The sequence below is a fragment of the Hemicordylus capensis genome, chromosome 5, assembly GCF_027244095.1.
Source record: "Hemicordylus capensis ecotype Gifberg chromosome 5, rHemCap1.1.pri, whole genome shotgun sequence".
Lineage (NCBI taxonomy): Eukaryota > Metazoa > Chordata > Lepidosauria > Squamata > Cordylidae > Hemicordylus > Hemicordylus capensis.
In genome coordinates this window covers 152263153-152283405 of record NC_069661.1, presented here as the reverse complement: position 1 = coordinate 152283405, position 20253 = coordinate 152263153, and the positions used below count along the sequence as shown (strand labels likewise).

At 40.7% G+C, this 20253-nt stretch overlaps 1 protein-coding gene across 1 annotated transcript in view; it reads left to right on the top strand.

Moving 5' to 3' along the window:
- NAMPT (nicotinamide phosphoribosyltransferase) overlaps positions 1 to 16999 on the top strand; it is a 38568-nt gene extending 21569 nt beyond the window's left edge. Inside the window, exons 8-11 of the mRNA XM_053255243.1 lie at positions 6564 to 6683; positions 9810 to 9950; positions 10093 to 10227; positions 11559 to 16999. Of these exons, the coding sequence (XP_053111218.1) occupies positions 6564 to 6683; positions 9810 to 9950; positions 10093 to 10227; positions 11559 to 11672 (510 nt within the window). The 3' untranslated portion in view covers positions 11673 to 16999. The remainder of the gene's footprint in view (positions 1 to 6563; positions 6684 to 9809; positions 9951 to 10092; positions 10228 to 11558) is intronic.
- The last annotated feature ends 3254 nt before the right edge of the window (positions 17000 to 20253 follow it).

The following is a 20253-nucleotide window of genomic DNA, read 5'->3' as shown; positions in this document are numbered from 1 at the left end:
GATGTTGGATTCAGCAACCACCACTCCCTCTACGTTTCATGGATCCCCAGCGTTCTGAGGATGAAGCGGCTCTTGTTGCCAGTGCGACACCTCAACTGTTCACAGCAGCTTGGTTTGCTACCACCACACCATGGCACATTTGCAACTTCAGACACGATGTGTCTCCATCAAGGGAAACAGCGCTGCCAGGCACCACTTCATCTGGTGTGGCATATGGCTTTCTGGAGGACCGTATTTGGGGAAAAAAGTATTTCCACAATTCAAAAACATTCAAAGACCCCTTCCGCGCTTCCCATCCACCCACTCTCGGCAGGGGATGCTCCACCTGCTCCTGTAAAAGTGTGCAATACGGCAGGGACTCAGACCCTCCTTCTGACCTCCACTACACATTCTCAAACTCCGTTACAATGCTTTACCACGACAGCGGCACAGACATACCCCATACCGGCATCTGCCCCCCTGCATTTGCAGTCGCCACGGACAGACCTATCGCACCACTCCGTTTCTGACCCTGATTCTGATCATAGTCACCATGGCTCTTCTGACTTCGAATCAGATACTGAAACGGTGGAAGCTGACCCATCACCAGATGTTGCCACACCGGCGCATGTTTCGCCAACAGAAAAGCTTAAAGCATATCACTCTCACGTGAAACAGATGGCCGCGGCCTTGGGGCTTGATCTATCCTCACAGCTGAAGACTATCGACGATCCAGTGTACAATCTTATGCAACATTCTCAATCCACTCAACCAGTTGCTCTACCACTACTTCCCATCATCTCCAATGCAGTACAGTGCACATGGCAGGTTCCGCATACTTCTACGTCAACTTCCAAACGTTTGGAGAGCCTTTATCGAGTGCAGGAGCAGGACAATACATACCTGTTCAAGCATCCAGTCCCAAACTTGCTGGTTATTGATTGTGCAACCACCTCCAGATTGGGCAGGAGACACACCACCCCTGTGGATAAAGAAGGCAGGAAGTTGGACGTGATGGGAAGGAAGCTCTACTCCACCTTCTGTCTTTCTATTAAGGTGGCTAACTACTCTGCATGCATGGCAAAATACAGTTATTGTATCTGGAAGAACCTAGAAAAAGACTTAGATTCTTTATCACCAGAGGAACTGAAACTTAGATTCCGAAAGACACTACAGAAGACAGGTGATCTTACCTGTCAGCAGTTAAGCACGGCAAAGCACTTGGCAGAGTCTGAATCCCGGTCCATCACTATGGCCGTTGCCCTCCGTCGTCATGCTTGGTTGAGGTCAGCGGCTGTACAAGAGGATATGAAAGATAAAATAGAGGGGCTGCCATTTGATGGTAAAGGCCTCTTTTCAGAGGAAACTGATGCGACTGTGGAGAAGATGAAAAAGTCCAAGTTTACAGCCAATACTTTTACATCTTCGGCCTCAACCTCCACATCCTATGGTGGAAAACAAAGGTCCTTTTATCGCCCCCGGGCCACATATAAACAGGACCACAGGGACTTTCATTGATTGAAAAACTGCCAGCAGCTCTAGAAAGTTTGTGTAGTTTTCAATCAATGAAAGCTTTTCTTCTGATGCTGCAGGGACGTGTTGTCCAACTGCAGCTGGACAACACTACTGCCATCACCTATCTCAACAGGCAAGGAGGAACAGTTTCCAGGTCACTCTGTGCACTGAGCATCCAAAGACCTCCAAACTGTCCGGATCTGCTGACTCAAGAGGAGGGACTAGTTCTGTACCCCGAGGTTCTCACACTGCAACTGACAGCATGGCGAATCAACTGTTTAAAAAGATCCTGCTAAATGAGCGTAAACTTTATACCAGGAAGAACTATGCCAGTAAGTGGAAGAGATTTACTACCTATGCAAGGGATCATGGCTTCTGTCTTGCTCTGTCTCACATCCCTGAAAGCGTCTAAACTCTCCAATGTGTCTATAAGGTTCCACCTCGCTGCCCTGTAGTCCAGGCATCCTGGCTGGGATGGCAAGACATTGTTCTCTCATCCTTCCTGTAAAAGTTTCTAGAAAGGCCTCGTTAATCTCTGTCCACCTATCCGTAAGCCCCTGAAACAATGGAGCATCTCTTTGGCCCTCTCCGCTTTGACGGAACCACCATTCGAGCCCATGAGTTCTGCAATCCTAAAACATGTTTCCTTAAAAACTGCCTTCTTGGTGGCTATCACCACTGCTCGCAGGGTGAGCAAACTTACGGCACTCTGGGTGGATATGCCTTCTACCCAGTTCTACCCGGATAAGGTTCTCCTGCGCCCAGACATTACCTTTTTGCCTAAGATTGTGACTGATTTCCACGTCAATCAGGACATTGTACTGCCCACCTTCTTCAGGTCACCATCCACATCTCTGGAGAAGACACTCCAATCGGATGTCCGTAGGGCACTGCTTTATTATCTCTCTAGGACAAAATCATTTCGAACGTCAAAGAAACTAGTTATATCTTACAAGGGTCTTCATATGGGTCAAGCATTGTCCAGGCAAAGGCTTTTGCATTGGCTGGTGGAGACCATTAGCCTTGCCTACTCTATTCAAAAGGTTCCGGCGCCTCAATCCAATCCATGAAAGCACATTCCACGAGAACTTATGGGACATCTGCAGCGTTTTTGTCTGGCATATCCTTTCAGGATATCTGTAAGGCTGCCACTTGGTCTTCTGAACAGCCTTTTGTGAAACATTATGCACTTGACCTGCGTTCGGCTGCGGAGTTGAACTTTGGGAGAGCTGTACTTAAGAGGGTGTTACAATAATTCACTGCTCCCTCCTCCTTTTGGAGCTAACTAGACACCCATTCTAATGGATTCAACTGATCACGAACCAGATAAACAAGTTGCTCACCTGTAACTGATGATCCTGGTAGTGATCCGTTAACATCCATTAGACCCTCCCGAACCTCCCCTCCGCAGTTGAACTTACTTATGTACAGTAGAACTCACCTGTTTGTCATCTCATCTGACTGCTTCGGCGCTCTCCAAGGAACTGAGGTACCTGCGTTGCCTCCAGCCTTAAATAGCCACGTGGTCACGTGAGGCAGGGCGCAGGTACCGAAAAGGAGCTGTGGAACTCGGCACCGAAAGGCTTCCGCGCAAGCGCAGAACCCATTCTAATGGATGTCAACGGATCACTTCACTACCAGATAATCAGTTACAGGTGAGCAACCTGGTTTTTTTTTACTTGGAATACTTGCAGATATGGCATTGTTTGTCTGTTTGATCTTTTCAGTTTTTATTTCTAAATTCATGTTTGTGAACTGTGCCGATATTAAACTTGCTTTATGTATCATTACATAGCAGGTTTATGTGAAATATGAGTTTCATAGACTAACACAAGATGCTTCAGTCCATGCATTGCAATCAGTGACTTCGTTATAGATAGTATTGCTCCTGGTTATATAGAAATTCACAATGCCACAAGAGTGTAATATTGGTAAGATGCTTGTTGATGGGCTGCACAATTGTTTGCTTATAGAGCTTTAAGCTCAGCCTATAGAAAGCTAAATGAGCAGCAGAAGAGACTGTTTATTTCCTAAGACCATACATATCAACATTGAGTTATGCTACTTTCCCATTCTGCCTCTTTAACTCCTCTTCCCACCTTTTTAACATACTGATTATATAATGGTTGTCCCACTATTCCACTCTAAGCTATCATGGCTGTGCTAGTGAAGGAGTTAAAACAAAATGAAGTAACTGAACTACCGCTTTCTCATTTGCATGGTGCAGATCTCTTGTACATTAGGGCTGTACATGGATTGGAGCCAGTCTGGATCAAGAGATGATTGTATTGTTCCTCCAAGACAAATAGTTGCTCAGATTGAATCAGTCCAGTGCATCATATTGGGATGATGCATCATCCATAGGAAATAATGAAAAATCACCCAAATGCCTATACTGTACATATTATTGTATTGCCCCAAAATTGCTCACTTGCCCATTTCTTTTGTGGGTAGGGTGGTAGGTAGCACCCATCATGTCCTATCACACAACCCACTTTGGTTTCCCTAGGAGCTAACCATGGGGAACAATGGGGTGTTTCGAGTAGTGATGTGCACGGAACTGGTTCAGAGGCCTTTTATGGACCTCCAAACTGGTTCAAAAGTCTGGCAGCTCAGCCGGTTCAAAGGTGCGGAGGGATAACATTAAAGACTGAGGAGGGTGCTCTTACGCCACTACCCCATCGTGTTTCCCCCACTGATGCTATCCTGAAAAGCAGTCCTGCGGGGCAGCAATGTGCCTCCTTGCCGACCCGGTGAGTCATGGACCGGAAGTACCCGGAAGTGCCTGATGCAACGTGTGCACGAACACTAGGCACTTCCGGGTACTTCCAGTCCGTGACTCACCGGGTCAGCAAGGAGGTACACTGCCGCCCCCACAGGACCATTTTTTAGGACAGCACCAGTGGGGGAAACATGACCGGGGGGGGGTTTAAAAGCACCCTCCCCAGTCCTTAAAGGGTTTTTTTTTCCCCACCTTTGAACCAGCAGTCGCCGGTTCCATGCACATCCCTAGTTTTGAGTTTCCCTATTCCATATGGCTAGAACAAGCTGTGCTCACACAGTGCGCACACACATTTTGCATTGCAAGTTGCAATGCAGTTTGCAACCCTCCCTTGAAAAACACTGCAGAAGCACACAGTAAAAGGGAATCTGTCCCTTTCAACATAGAACACACATCTCAAACACAGTCCAAAAATGGCCAAAAAAGAATCACCCAGAATCCACTGCTAGCTACAGTGCCTGCACTGCAGTAACATCATTGGCACAAGTTGCTCCCTCACACAAAATTATGACTTCTTATGTTACTTCCTAGCATTGCATCAGCTGCCACAGCAGTACCCTTAGCAGCAAGCATATCCATAAGCTCAACTAGAGCAACTTCAGCTACATGTTGAGTGATTACACCTTGCAATGCAGATTGGAAAGCAGTGAATGAAGCTTGTCTCAAGGCCAGACATGGAGCAATTGCCAGGAAATATTTTAATATATACACATGCACACACACACACATGCACACACTCCACTGTCTATTTCTCACCAGAACACTATCTCACAAACAAAACATACCACAACTCAAGGAAGACAGGCACCCAAGTTCTGCCTCTGTCAATCTGAGATCCAGCAAAACCAGATAGTCATAGCAGCAATAACACAGCATATTATACTCATTGCTGAGAGAACCACAAACTCAAACCACCTTCCTTCCATTCTGATGTATCCTCTTCAAGGGAAGCACACTATAAGGGCTCTCTCTGCCTCCCAGTCCCTATACATTTTGAAACTCTCTCCTTCTTGGTTCCCCCCTCCCCCTAGCCAATGGGGGCACAGTTGCCCATGATATCACTTGATTTGTAGAATAACTAGCTAGCTAAGAAGAAAGGAGATCACAAGTCAATTGGAAGCCAGTGCCAGAAAATGAATCAGCAAGGGGAAAATGGGCCTCCAAACTGGTGCTCAAATCATTTTGACTTGAAGCAAGGTTATTTCATTGAAACAGGCCCTTTATTTAGACTACTGTTTCAAGGTTGAAACTGCCTATTTCGAGCTCGAAACCTTCTGCACATCTTTACTACAGATGTCAGTCGGATAACTCCTTTTCTCCCGCCGCCCTTCAGCATTTTCCACATATGAAACATCACCTGATAAAGATAAAGCTTTGGAACAAAACAGGAAATAAACAGCCATCTGATCCTCTTTTATGATATGGAAAATACCCAGTTTTGAATTGAAAGGGGCTCACTATTAAATTTACGTCAGGAACAAGATGATGCAAAAACATTATGACACAGATTGAAACAATAATTGTTTCTAATTCAGTACACAGAATAGTTGGTGGTGTAAGCTTATGACATTACATCTGAAGTCTTCTGTTTCCACAATAAGAGCTTAATTTAGTCATTTTTCAGCACATTTATGTGCAAAATAGCATTCTCTGCTATTTTGGAATTACGGATTTCGCTTCTAGAAATATAAAATACAGAACATAAACTGTACTGTTTTGCATATATGGCCTGTCTGCTTCACCAATAAAAGTTAATGGTTTCAGTTTAACAGCAAATGGAGTGCTTGATAAACAATCACAAGTGTTTCAGCTATCTGCAAGAACAAATATGAATTTAACTAGTTTGTTTAAATTGGCATGGTCCCAGTAGGCAGATGCTGTCTCCATAATAATGTACAGCCCTTTCTAAGAATTATGAAAAGACATCAAGTAAGCCAAAGCAATGTTATGACTAATTAGAGCAGAATTTCACATTGAGGTTTGGGATGAACTTGCAGACTGTGGCATTACAGTAGTTTTATTTATTTAAAACAGTTCTGTCTTGGCTCTCCAGCACAGTTCAAAATAGTAAGGGGCTCTAGCTTAATGGCAGAGCACATATTTTGCTTCCAGAATTTTCCAATTTTCCATACGACTACTTACTACTTTTGATCAGAGTTCTCAAAGCAGTTTACATAGAAAAGGAATAATATGGAGAAGGTGGTTCTAAATCTTTGTCATAAGGTTCACAAAGTGAATGTTGTTTGCTAGAGTACTAAACAGAATTGTTTAACTTTACTCCCTACAGGTTTTGGACATTCTAAGAAAGAAGTTCCCTGTTACGGAAAATTATTTGGGCTATAAAGTGTTACCTCCTTACCTCAGAATTATTCAAGGAGATGGTGTCGATATCAACACATTGCAAGAGGTGCAACTTTTTCTTAACATGTGTACAGCTACATCAATTAAACCAGACATTACAAAAAGTGGTTAACAAATCTTGATCTTTATTCATATATTGCTCCAAAATTTGTTATAACAACATTGGGTTATATCCAAAGACACTTGGTCATAACTAACCTACTTTGAATTTAATGGAACTTAAGTTAGTAATGATTAACTTTTCTAGTTAATTTAAACAGTGCTTAGTCATTATTAACTTGCTTTGGATACAACTGATTTTATCAGTGAACCTTGAGTAATTAAGCTGCATTCATGTGCTATAAAGTGTGTTATCTTTCCTCACTTCCACACCATCCCCAAAGCTCAAGACAAAAATGCATAGTTTTCAGAGCTTCTACATGAATTCTGCAACCATAACGAATTTTAATTAACTAGCAATTGAATATGTAATATTTTAAATTCATTAAGCTTTAGAGGAACATTCATACTTCTGAGTAAGACAACTGGAAAACAAAAGCAGAACACTTTCAAGGGTATTGGCCTACACTTTTTAAAAGAACAGTTAAATATAATCTCTCTGTATTTGGAAAGGCATAACACTTCAGATTCTGTAGATTGGATCTCCTTTATACACAATAGAGCACCTGCTAAATTTAGGTTTGTTTAGAATTCTAAACACTCTTAAAACTCTGTACAGACACTCATGAATGTAAAATAGAAATATAGGTTGGAAGAACTTCATACTTCTACCTTCTTTCACTTGTTTACATTGGTAGTGTAGTTGTTTGTATAATTTACCCTTTCTGAAAATATTACCATGGCACAACAAAGTTCTTCAAATCATTTTGTTTTACTGTGCCGTAACATGTTTCATATTTCAAGACCCCATAAAAGCATTACTAGATCTATTAAAAGCTGGTGGAAGGGATTTATACGTTTTTGATGCTGTATATTACCAGGACACCATGGAGTGGCTTCTAAGGGAAGCATTTGACACCGGGGAGTATAATCTTCATTTTTTTCACTATAGTTTTCCAAATTGGAGTTTACAAGAAATTCAGTGTTGAACTTTCCCCCCTCTAGCATATTGGATATTCTCTGGAAATAATAGGGCTATATTGTAGTAGTTAAGTTTAAATAACCCAAAGCAGCCAGAGAATTTTCAGCTATTCTTACAAGAATAAAATTACCATTCTGATTTAAGATGAAAATGAAGGGGTTATTTAAAAGGTGTCAAGTAAGGAATACTTTTTCTAAATTCTTAAGGTTAACTTAGGCTGGGTTCTCACAATCACAGCAGCCCCGTTTTAAAAGTTAATCTGGATCAGTGAGCATCGCACATTCCCATGGAGCTTTGTGAAAACCCATTCAGCAGTTCTATAAAAAAGGAGGCTGTAGTCAGAGACTCTACTCTGGTAGAATCTCTGAAAGCATACCAGAAGTCTTGCCTGGCATGTCAGTCATTCAATTCTCCTGACATACCTCTCGCACTTAGTGTCCATCTGAAGAGGCCAATGCTGTAAGCGTGGTGATGGGGGCGCTTCTGTGATTGGCAAGCTCCAGCTCCTTCCATTCATAGGTATTTCAACTGGTGGAGCACTAGTCTGGGATACCACCCAGACTCGGAAAAAGAAATTAGTTTAAATAGACATGCTTCGTGTTAGAAAAACAGAAAACACTCAGTAAACCTACCTCCCAAGCTCCTGCTGCCCAAGCAAAACACTCCCACAGGTGTTTGGGCCAGTTTCCTGCCGTCTCCTCTTGCCTATGGAGCTGGTTTTCAGGCTGCAGGGGGGGAGGGGGGAGACAAGACAAATTTGGCAACAAAAACCCCATGCGAATGGAATTGCTTTCCATTCGGACAGCCAGATCTTTTTATCCACTCCATAATTTGTAACAGATCTTCAAATTTCAAGCATTGATTGATACCATTCAGCCAAACATGAGGTTTGAATATTTCCCAAACTTTTCTTAGCTATTATATTTTCTTAGACTTTGATCTTGCTTACATATGTCAAGTCTGGCAGCAGTTCACCTAAATAAGAGCTGTTCTTGTATATATTGGTAACACTGTTTTTACATTGTTGAGTAATATTAAATGTTCTGGTATTTAACTTTTCCCCTCCCACTCATGATAAAGCCTGACTACCAAGGAAACATGCTTGCATGAAGAAACATACTGGGTTGATTTAGATGGCTCAATTAAACCAATTGTAAATGTGGCCTGAATCAGTATACGCTCTTCTCCCCTCTCCCCTCGTCTCCTCTGCTCACATGCTGAGGCAATCCTGGTTTGTCAAGCCACAGTTGTGTTGCTTGTCGAAACCCAGAGATGTGATTCAACTGGCTTACAAATCTCAATTCAACCAGCATTTGAAAACATTTGTGGTTAGTAAACCAAAGTTAAAGTTCAGCTCCAGGTGCAGATGAGCCAAACTATACTCCTGATGTTACAGCTCAGCAGTAGAGACTGAGGGGAGTGGAGAGGAAAGAACACATGGGCTCAGGCTGCGTTTATGATGGAATAAACCATGGCTTATTTGATTATTTGAACACACCCAATGCATGAAATGGTAAATTAAAATGCTAAGACCTATGAGATAGTTGATTATGCCTGTGTAATGTATGAACACTACTAACTGACTAGATGTCACTTGGCAAATATAAAGCACCATCTAACAGTGATTTGAAATAGCGTGAACAAACCTGAGCTGGAGGATGATCCCAAAGACTGTCTGTACCTTTTTGAAATGGAAAAAGAAATGACCTCTGTTTCTCTCCCTAAGGTGCTATAAAGTCAGCCTCTTTTTGTACAGAAGATATCTACCAATTGCAGCTGTTCACCCCTCTCCCCACAACCAGAGAATTAGACAAATTAGCCTTAAATGTGTGTGTGAAACTAGCTTACATGACACACAGTGACCCTTCCAGACTGAATAATTATGTACAGATAATGGAGTTCTTTAGCAGTAGATTTCTGTAACTACTTCATATATTTTTCAAATAAAATTCAAGCAGCATACTAAGATCGTGTTCCCAAAATATACATTTCATTTTACTGTAAAAGAACACTGTGGTAAATGCATAATATGGAAAATAACGTGCCTTATTTGCCCGGCTCTTAAAATACATTCTATCACTTTCTCATCAGATGGTGGAAGGAATGAAACAGCAGAAATGGAGTATTGAAAATATTGCCTTTGGATCTGGGGGAGCTTTACTGCAAAAAATAACTAGGGATCTCCTGAATTGCTCCTTCAAATGTAGTTATGTGGTGACCAACGGCCTTGGGGTATGTTCTCTAAATGTAACCTTTTACATTGATGGCTGGGAAAGTAGTGGGGAGGAGAATTGATTTCACTCTTCAGTATGTGTGAGAGCTTACTGGGGAGTGGAATGAACTTTTACTCATAACTTTTCGTTTTGACTTCTAGGTCAATGTCTTTAAGGATCCTGTAGCTGATCCTAACAAAAGATCAAAGAAAGGTCGATTGTCTTTACACAGGACACCAAATGGTGACTTCGTTACACTAGAAGAAGGCAAAGGAGATCTTGAAGAATATGGCCAGGTGTGTGTCTTAAGCACTTGATTTAAATAGATTTCATTTCCCTTAAGGTCTTAAGCCTGAGGGAAAGTATCTCCTATAGCTTGCTTTAAGCTTTAAAGAACCAAAAGCCCAGAGGAGAATTGCTTTATCTGGTAATTTAATCAGACTGTTTAAAATATCTTTTAATATTGGAATATGTTTAACTCCCAATTAGTAGAAAATTGAGCAAACTACATATTTCAGTGACTTTGAAAGAGGAAGGAAAATGAAATGGTATAATTTCAATTCACTTAATCTGCCACTATCTTTTATAAATGTGTTTCTGCGGCTCACTATAAAAATGGCTTTAAAATTTCTCTCACTCATCACTCTAGGAGCTACTGTGTTTTTATCCAAGTTATTTAGCCATCAATAGCTCAGATATCTTTATTTCCAAACATACTCCAATATTTTGCACAATATACCTGCCACCACTGTGCCATGATCCACCCCCCAAAAAAATATAGGAGGACCCCATTATTCGTGAGGGTTCCATTCCATGGGGGAGCTGTTCTTTGCAGAAGCCGCAGATACCAAATCCACAAATAATGAGGCATTACAGCAATGGGAACTAGGGAGGGTTTAGGTACTCGGGTGTAAAAAATTGGCTGAAAATCATAGTTTTTGCCTGTCCCCCCCCCCATTGCCTCCAAATGACACCCAAAGTGCCCTACCATGCTGAAACCTGGCCAAAAATCTCGGTGTTTGACCCCGTTCCAGTCATAAAATGGCTCCCGATCACTCCAGCAATCAAAATGGCAGCCAGAAATGACCTCCAAGGTCATTTCTGGCCACCACCAACCCTCAGATACATGGTTTTAACCCTTTATCAAGCTTCCCCCACCCACATATACCGAGTCAGGTGCTAATTAGTGCTGTAGCAGGTATACAAATAAAATTTATGAAGCATATAGAACCATTCAGGTATCTATATTAGTTACACATTGATTGAGTTATCTGGTGATGATCTAGATGTGTGAACTAGCCATCACCAGAGAGAACCTGTGTGTTTGCCAACAATCCCTTCCAACTTTCTCTGCCTGTCTTTGAGAGAGATTCAGAATTCTGACTTACCCGTGTCTTACTTTTGACACTGTGAATGCAGTTTGTGGCCAAGCTCTCAAATCTTTGATTTAAAAATATCTGCTTACTACTTTTCAACAAAAGAAAGTTATCAAAATGGTTTACATAGCCAAACATTCACTGTATTAGGACCTATCTCTAAGGATTTGTATCTCCCATTGTAGTCTCCTTGACCTGCTGAGAGGTGCAATACTATCTTGTTGAAACTGAAAAAAAAAATCTCTCTACAGGATCTCCTTCACACAGTGTTTAAGAATGGAGTCGTAACGAAATCTTACTCATTTGATGAAGTAAGAAAAAATGCCCAGCTGAAGACTAGTGAACTGAATTTGGCATCTCACTAAAGTTTCATTCCATGTTTGTATGTGTGTAACAATTATGTACTGCATAGCTAATGTTTTCTTGTACAGATCTGTGTGATTGTGTTTTCCACATTATAGCCAAATTATTTGTTGGTTTATGGACATCACTGCCCTGTTTTATTTTTGATTTTTTGCTTGTCTTTAGAAGAAATGGGATTGGGAGATACTTGTAGTGCAAAACATGTTCAGTGTGCTTTTAGGTGCCCCTTGCCAGTAGTGATTCAATCTGGTATTGATCTCACAAATGAGACAAATGTGACTTTTTATATATACATATATACATATATATATATATATATAGTAGGATATCGCAAACAGATTTGCATAAAAGTATCATTGCTTTATGTTTATATTTAACTTGTATTTTTGTACAAACAAGATTGTGTAAAATATATTTAAAATTTCAATAATTATGTCTTTCCAACTTTTCATGATTTTTATGAGCACAGCCTTTCAAGGAAATACTTGGGGTGGGGAAATTCATTGCCTTTTTGTCCATTGATCAGCAAATAAAACATGGCCTTAAGTTTTATTGTGACAACTGTACTATTTGAAACTTTTAATCAGGACTCTCCCTCAGATTCTTAGTAGTACAGTCCTTGGTGTTCATTGTAGTTATATCTGTGTCTGTTGACAGCTAAACTTCTGTTCTTGCTAGAATGGTGAGGTACTATAAATCTGCAGGCCTTGCTAAAGGGCAAGAAAGTCAATGGAATGCCAAATGTTAAAGGACTTTTTACTGCAACAAAGATTGCCAGGTGCACCTTTTAAGAGCAAGGCTATGCACTCATATCTGGGTGTAAGTCTCATTGAAATCATTGGAACTTGTTACTAAGTAAATATGTGTGAGTTTGGGCTACGCAACATCGAAGGGATCTGTTCTTCCACTACAGGATGTATAACATGTAAAATATTGACAGGCATGGAAGTGGTGTATTAAAGTAATTACACTTCTGGATTTATTTTTCCATATATTGTGACCGACTTTAAAGCAAAATACTGAATGGAGTAGTACACTTTTTAATTTTTTTGTATTTTGGTCATTAATTTTGCCTTTTTGTCAGATTGGATATTAAATTGTATAGACATCTTGACTATTTTTTGTTAAACAACTTGAATAAAACATACTAGCCAAACTCCTTTTACATTGGTAGCCTCCCCTATTGGGGACACTATGCAGAGGTTAACTATTTTAAGAAACAAATGGTAATGAAAGGTACACTCTCTCTCTTTTTTTTTGTTGCTGCACTTGATTCACTTTCTACACATGCTCTGAATTGCTTACTAAAGAACAAGACAGTTAGTGACTGACTTAATCAAGTTCTCAGGTGTACAGCCATACTTCAGGATAGTTCCTGGAAGAAAAGGACTTGGCAGCCTTTCTAGAGAAGGCAGTATAATTGTCTTGAATAATTCTGGTGAGGGATAAAATGTCTGGTCATTGTACAGATGGCACTTGGGTGGATTTGAACAATTTGAATTCTTGAAAATGGTTCAGAAGAGCTTGAATGAAATGGAGAAAGCAAAGATACTATGCTTTTAAACATGTTTGAAAAGCCATATTTTAATGTTCCTACTATGAAATGTGTTTAATTATCTAGAAGTGGTGTTGAGTCATCTGTGCCCCATCTCAGTAGTTTATTTTGCTTAATAAGGTTTCTACTATTACTGTATGTGATTATACATGGAACAGAGGTATTGTTATCAAAAGCAGTAGCTTGGTTAGTTCTCTAAACACTGACTTTCATGCCTAGAAGCAGCCTTCCTTACTCAGATAACTGCAACAGGTTTGTCTTGATCAGAAAAAAAAAGCAGATTAAAGATTAGCAAAGCTTTAACCCCTCTACTTAGTGTTCTGGGGAACAAATTATGTGATTAGTACAAAAAGCCTAGTAAGTCTCCCTTATAACTGATATTTTTGTACCTGAAGGCTGTGTAAAGGTACTATTATGTACCATAAAATCCTTGATTGAATGCTTGATTTCTAGATATTTCTAGGGGGTTGTTTTATATTAAGACTCTCTCTGAATTTCCTCAGCTACATTTGTTAGCACTGGTTCCTACTACCAAGGGTTTAGTGATGGATAGGTGACAATATCCAAGGCGCCAAGTAGTTTGGTGTTGGATACAACTTACTCAACAGACCTTGAACCTGAAATATCCTAATTCTTCCATACTGAAGCAAACAGCATGTTTGGTTTTGCTTCAAACAGTTGGGTATGTAGGAATTGGTGTCTTTAGCTCCCATTTCATTATAGTACAGTATTTGTATTTAAAGATGGCAACTGGGAATCTTTGTGTTTACTCTAAAAGTAATTTATTTGTAACCTGTATTTAACATAAAAATATTTTTGTGACTATTTTTTTCTCAAGAGTGGTTATGAAATTGATATAAAATCTTTTATAGCAAAGAATTGGTCTTGGAAGATTTGAGATGTATTTATTTGCCAAAATTCAAACCTTAAACAGAATTTTCTCTAGTTTTACATTCCTTCCTACCCTACTTAGCTGTGTAAGTATTCTTCACATGAAGCCTATGTTAATTAGTCATAATGTCTTGGCATCAAAGATGAATGTGATAAACATGAAAATAAAGTTTAGTTCCAGTAGTAAAACACATAGCTACTTGACTTTGTTTAAGACTTTTGCTGTTCAATTGTCAAGACAACTTGTGTTTTAATAACCCTTCTAGGACAGAGGGCAATATGATGCTGTAAACCAGGGATGGCCAATTTCTTAAATTCTTGACTGTTTTACTCAGCAGACACTAGGCCAGAGGTTTGAAATATACTTTGGTATGCAATCCGATCCTGCTCCCTGCCTCAAAGGGGGGGACACCAAAGTTGGCATCAGCTAACAGTAAGGACTTCACAATTATAGAGCACATGTGCTCAGATAGTTATGAAGTTATTGACTGGGGAAGTTGAGAACTTAATGTTTCTTGATTGATCTGCTCAAGAGATAGGTAAATGACTTGTCATTCTAGAATATAGATTGAGTAGTAGTACTATAAAATATATGTGAATGAAGTGAACAGGTTTTTACTACACTGTGGTAAGCCCTAGAAATGTCTCCAGGGGGCAGGTTTAGCTCACAGTCTGCCAGTTGGCCATCCCTCGTGTAACTCAGTTAGCCCTCCTGCTCACAATGTATAATTCTAGATTTGTAGAAAAGGTAGGACTACATTCACTTCACCTCGTCATCTCTCTAATTCAACACTATTTCTTCTGTGCTCATTTGTATTAGTTCTTTGCACATCTAATGGTGTGCAGTTAACAAAATAGTGGTAACTTGGAGAATGTTAATTCTGCTTGCTACACACTTAGCCCATGAACACTGAAAAGAGTTAGTGTATAAGAGAAATGGACCTGTCTGCACAGTTCTTACTGCCAGTGGGAAGCCACAATTGGCTACTTCTCCCTACTGCTGTATTTACCTGAATCCAAGACTAGGTTTTTTTCAAGTTTTTTAATATTAGCAATTGGGAGATCCAGGGTCCTGTTCCTTTTGAGCAAATGCAGGTATAACATCTTCATAAAGGGGGAGTTTTAAAATTCAGAGTTTTTGATTCAGGTAAATATGGTATACAGTACCTATAGATAGTCTACACCCCCTTGAACATTTGTCTACACCAGAGCTTACAACATTACAAGGGGAGTGGAGACTTATCTTAGGGTTGCATTTCAGTTCTGTATTTTGAATGTATGCTTTTCCCCACAAACACATTTTGTTTTCTCTGAAAAGTATGGTGTGTTGATGAGTGGAATAACATTTAAATACATACACATCCGATGCACTAACAACAAAATGTGATAAATGTTCAAGGGGGTATAGACTTTCTATAGGCACTGTATGTGCAGTCCATGCAAAAATGATTGACCAAGTTTTCTTCCATCTGGAAGTAAGCACATTCTGGAAAGGGGCTGTAGCTTAAGGCTAGAATATCACAGATAGCATAGCTAGCTAAGCATTTTACCTGGAGATCTTAATGTGCTGCAGCCAACTCCAGACAAAACTGGGCTTGATAATTATCCTGATTTTTTTTTTAGAGGTGGCAATTAAGAAAAATGCTGCTTGTAATCTGTCTGACCTGTAAACCTGAAACCAAATTTTGTTCTCATCTTAATAGGTTTTCACAGTACAAATACTCATTACAAGAAATATGTACCAAATAGCTTTCAAAAATAAAGAATCCATATTTTCCCATAAAGCAGTTCACTTGAAGTTAGTTTTGATGTACCCAATCTAGAAAGTCTGATGTAACTAATCACCAAGAACAGGGATAGAACTCCCTTCATACAATTAGCTGAAAAACATTTAAGCGATACAAAACTGCAGACTGCTTCATTTCCCCTCCCCCCTCTAGCTTCACAGGAAATCTTTGCTCATAATGCAAATGCATTAAGGAGTATAAATATTGCACTGTTGAAATACTCTTAACCCAGATGCACAATATTATCATTATTTTTACATTTATATCCCGCTCTTCTTCCAAGGAGCCCAGAGCAGTGTACTACGTACTTGAGTTTCTCTTTCACAACAGCCCTGTGAAGTAGGCTAGGCTGAGAGAGAAGTGGCTGGCCCAGAGTCACCCAGCTAGTATCATGGCTGAATGGGGATTTGAACTCAGGTCTCCCTGGTCCTAGTCCAGCACTCTAACCACTACACCACGTTGGCTCTTTAGATAACTAAAGTTATAATAACGCTAGCTAAAGATGCATTATTATAACTTCTAGATTATTTTCAGCAATTTTACTTTTTAGTTATCTGTTGTGCATCTGGGCTTTCAACAGTGCAATAACTGGGGGGAGGAGTGCTTCAGTGTGTAACTCGTAGTTCCGCCCACTGGATTGCAGAAGCCAAATAAACTATCCCAAGAAGTAAACAATTTGGATTCATTAGCACAAAGTACAGCCCCACCCTTGTGGGTTTTCAGAAATTAGCAGTCATTGATAGCAGTCTTATTCTAGAACGGTTACAGATTTTCCCCCCCAAAGGGAGATTAGAGCATGAATCAGAATTTATAAGGAGGGTTGATATCACAGGCCTCAGTCAAGCCAGGTGTGTTTTACTATGTTAGGGTTAATTAACTTAGCATTGCTTGGAGGTTATCATCGCCAATTGTGAATTGTCACTTTGTGTATTTTTGTATATTTTTAGGCTTGTCATGAGACTAGGCTTTTTGCATTTCCTCTTGCATTTTACTGTCTGTCTGTCCCCATGTGTATAATATATATACATGCATCTAATGAAGTGAACTGTAGTCCACAAAAGCTTATGCTACAATAAATTTGTTAGTTTTTAAGCTGTCACAAGACTTTGTTGTGTTTGCTGTTACAGACTAAAACAGCTCTACCCCTTGGAAGATTTTTCTCTCAGTGTGGGCAATGGTGAGATTCTGCAACCGTCTGTAGCTATGTAGACTTCTGCGCCCTGATAAATAAAATAAGTAGATGTCATGAAAATTAGGTACACTAAAAGTTCTTGGGCCATTCATTAGTTAATACCTTGGAAGAACTTCAGTGGTGAGTAGGTATAATGCATTATGCCAAAAGGCAAGTTCAGGCAAAGCTCTGAGGTGTGACACAGGTGGATCTGTTCTTCACTACACATACGTACATGTAGTTTTCATTGGTTCATTTGCACGATATTCTTCCTTTGATAGTGCACAGCTGTTAATTTTCATACAAATTATAGGCAGTATGGAGAAAATGGCAAGAAGATCTCAAAGGAGCTCAGTTGTTACCAGCTGTTAACTGCTTTCCTATTACTTAAACCCTATTATGTTCTACCATACATACAGATATCTGTACACATACATGTTATGTATATGCATTCACTTAAAAAATGCATCAGAGTACAGGCCCTTCCAATTGAGGTTACAGATAGGAGGTGCACTCACTGCTGTATGTGTTTGGGCATACACTGTAAAGATTGCACATGTGTTGAACATAAGGTGTGTGTTGTAATCAATAGGGTTGTAATTAAAAATCTGGCAAATGCTAATGTTTTGGAAATATTTCCAAAAATTAAATTATTGCCTGTCGTATGGGAGAAGGCAAAAGGGGAGACTGTTCCATTGAGTATTACCTTAAGCATAATAAGTGTATCAAAGCATTTTAATTAAAACTACAAAGGACAATGGCATGACTATTTATAAACAAAGTAGGTGGCTGACATGCTGACTAAATTGTTTGACAGAAGTCCTATTGAAATTGAGAAAAGTAAATCCAGAGTAGTACTATTGTGTAGCTTAGTCTGAATGTCAGCCACTGCTCTCATAGGAACATAGGAAGCTGTCGTATACTGAGTCAGACCATTGGATTCACCTTAAGTGGTGCAGCAGGGAAATGCTTGACTGACAAGCAGAAGGTTGCCAGTTCAAATCCTTGGGAGAGGAGCGCTGGCCTTGTGGTAGCAAGCATGACTTGTCCCCTTAGCTTAGCAGGGTCTGCCCTGGTTGCATATGAGTGGGAGACTAGAAGTGTGAGCACTGCAAGATATTCCCCTCAGGGGATGGAGCCACTCTTGGAAGAGCATCTAGGTTCCAAGATAGGACAAGGTTTTTTTTATTGAACCAACAAACTACCAAAGCATACAGTACGTTGCCAAAGCACAATTATATACAAAGTAGTTGTTTGTACATCATATATCTACAAAGACTTACACACAAGGATTTGGAAAGCAACAGGGTTATAAAGTATATGCAGGCAGTACTGTAACTCGGTGATGGGGGATTACAAGGCACATCAGGTAAGGGGGGGGGGGCGTTACGTCCAACGTCCATTTCCATAATTTGTCTCATTGCTGTTTAGAAGACATACACTTGTCTTTTTGCACATAACCATACAAACTTTTCCAGAAGAGATTTACTGTCTCATCCACGTGAACCTCTTGGTCACTTCTTCCCTCCCTATTCCTATGTAGGAGCATTGCATAAATGACATACAGGTTTAATAACCTGATTACGAGAAGGGGAACGTTCCAGTTCCCTAGTATGAGGGCACCTGTTACATCCCGTTTCCTTGAAGGTTTCTTTCTGGGACCTCGAAAAGAGGTTCTATCGCTCAAACCCAAGTTTAGTTCTTCCCAAGTCTGTTTTTTCAAATCAGGCCACTCTAACAACTTGCTTACTCCCTGCCACACTCATTTGGCTACCACACACTCTTTTAAGAAATGTGAATGGGTTTCCCTGAATGTTTTGCCTAGCTCACTAGCTTTCTGTTTACAGGTGATTTTAGGACACTCTTGCTGGTCCTTTGGCAGCCATGGCTTAGCCACGTTAAGCAGTAGTACTTGGTGGTATAAACGCCACCTCATTTCCCATAAATGGAAAGGGACCTTTTTCTCTAGGGATGTGCAAAAAATTTCGGGCACAGAACAATCTGTGCCCGAAACGAGCAATTTCGGGTGATTCGGGGCCGAACCGAATCACCCCCGATGTCCCCCGATATTTTTCGGGCCCGAGCCGAATCACCCGAATTTTGGGCCTGAAAAATTCGGGTGATTCAGTTCATGGTTGATTTGGGGGGATTTTTGAAGTTTTAGTGACTTTGGGGCAGTTTGGGGGCATAGCATGGGATCTGGGCAAAAAGAGTGGGGTGGGGTGGTAGTGCCTAATGGGTGCAGGCTACCACCCCAATTTCAGGGGGATTGGGCAAAGGGCTGATTTTTGGGAGATTTCTGAAGTTTTCATGTCTTTGAAAAAAATCAGATTTTTTTCAATTAAACAACTCTCTTTCACTTTTTCACACTCTCAATTACTATGAATATGAGGAAGTAATCAATTTAGCACACTTCACCTTATGAAGACAAACCTCAGAAATTCACCAAAATTCACCCCTCTGCCCAATCACTCTGAAATTGGGGATGGGTGGTAGCCTCCACCCATTAGGCACTATCTACCAGCCCAGCCCACTCCTTTGGGGCAGATCCACTTTCTGCCCCCAATCTGCCCCAAAGACACCAAAACTTCAAATATTCCCAAAAAATCAGCCCTCTGCCCAATCCCCCTGAAATTGGGGTGGTAGCCTCCACCCATTAGGCACTACCACCCCACCCCACTCTTTTGGGGCAGATCCACTTTCTGCCCCCAATCTGCCCCAAAGTCACTAAATATTCAAAAAATCATCCCTTTGTCCAATCCCCCTGAAATTGGGGTGGTAGCCTCCACCCATTAGGCACTACCACCCCACCCCACTATTCTGCCCCAGGCCCAACTTTCTGCCCCAATCTGCCCCAAAGACATGAAAACTTCAGAAATCTCCCAAAAATCAGCCCTTTGCCCAATCCCCCTGAAATTGGGGTGGTAGACTCCACCCATTGGGCACTACCACCCCACCCCACTCCTTTTGCCCAGATCCCATGCTATGCCCCCGAACTGCCCCAAAGTCACTAAAACTTCAAAAATCCCCCCAAAATCAGCCCTTTGCCCAATTCCCCTGAAAATGGGGTGGTAGACTCCACCCATTGGGCACTACCACCCCACCCCAAAATTTTGCCCCTGGGACCCTTTCCCCCCAAATCGATTCAGATTCGGATTAAATCCGAATCCAAACCGAAT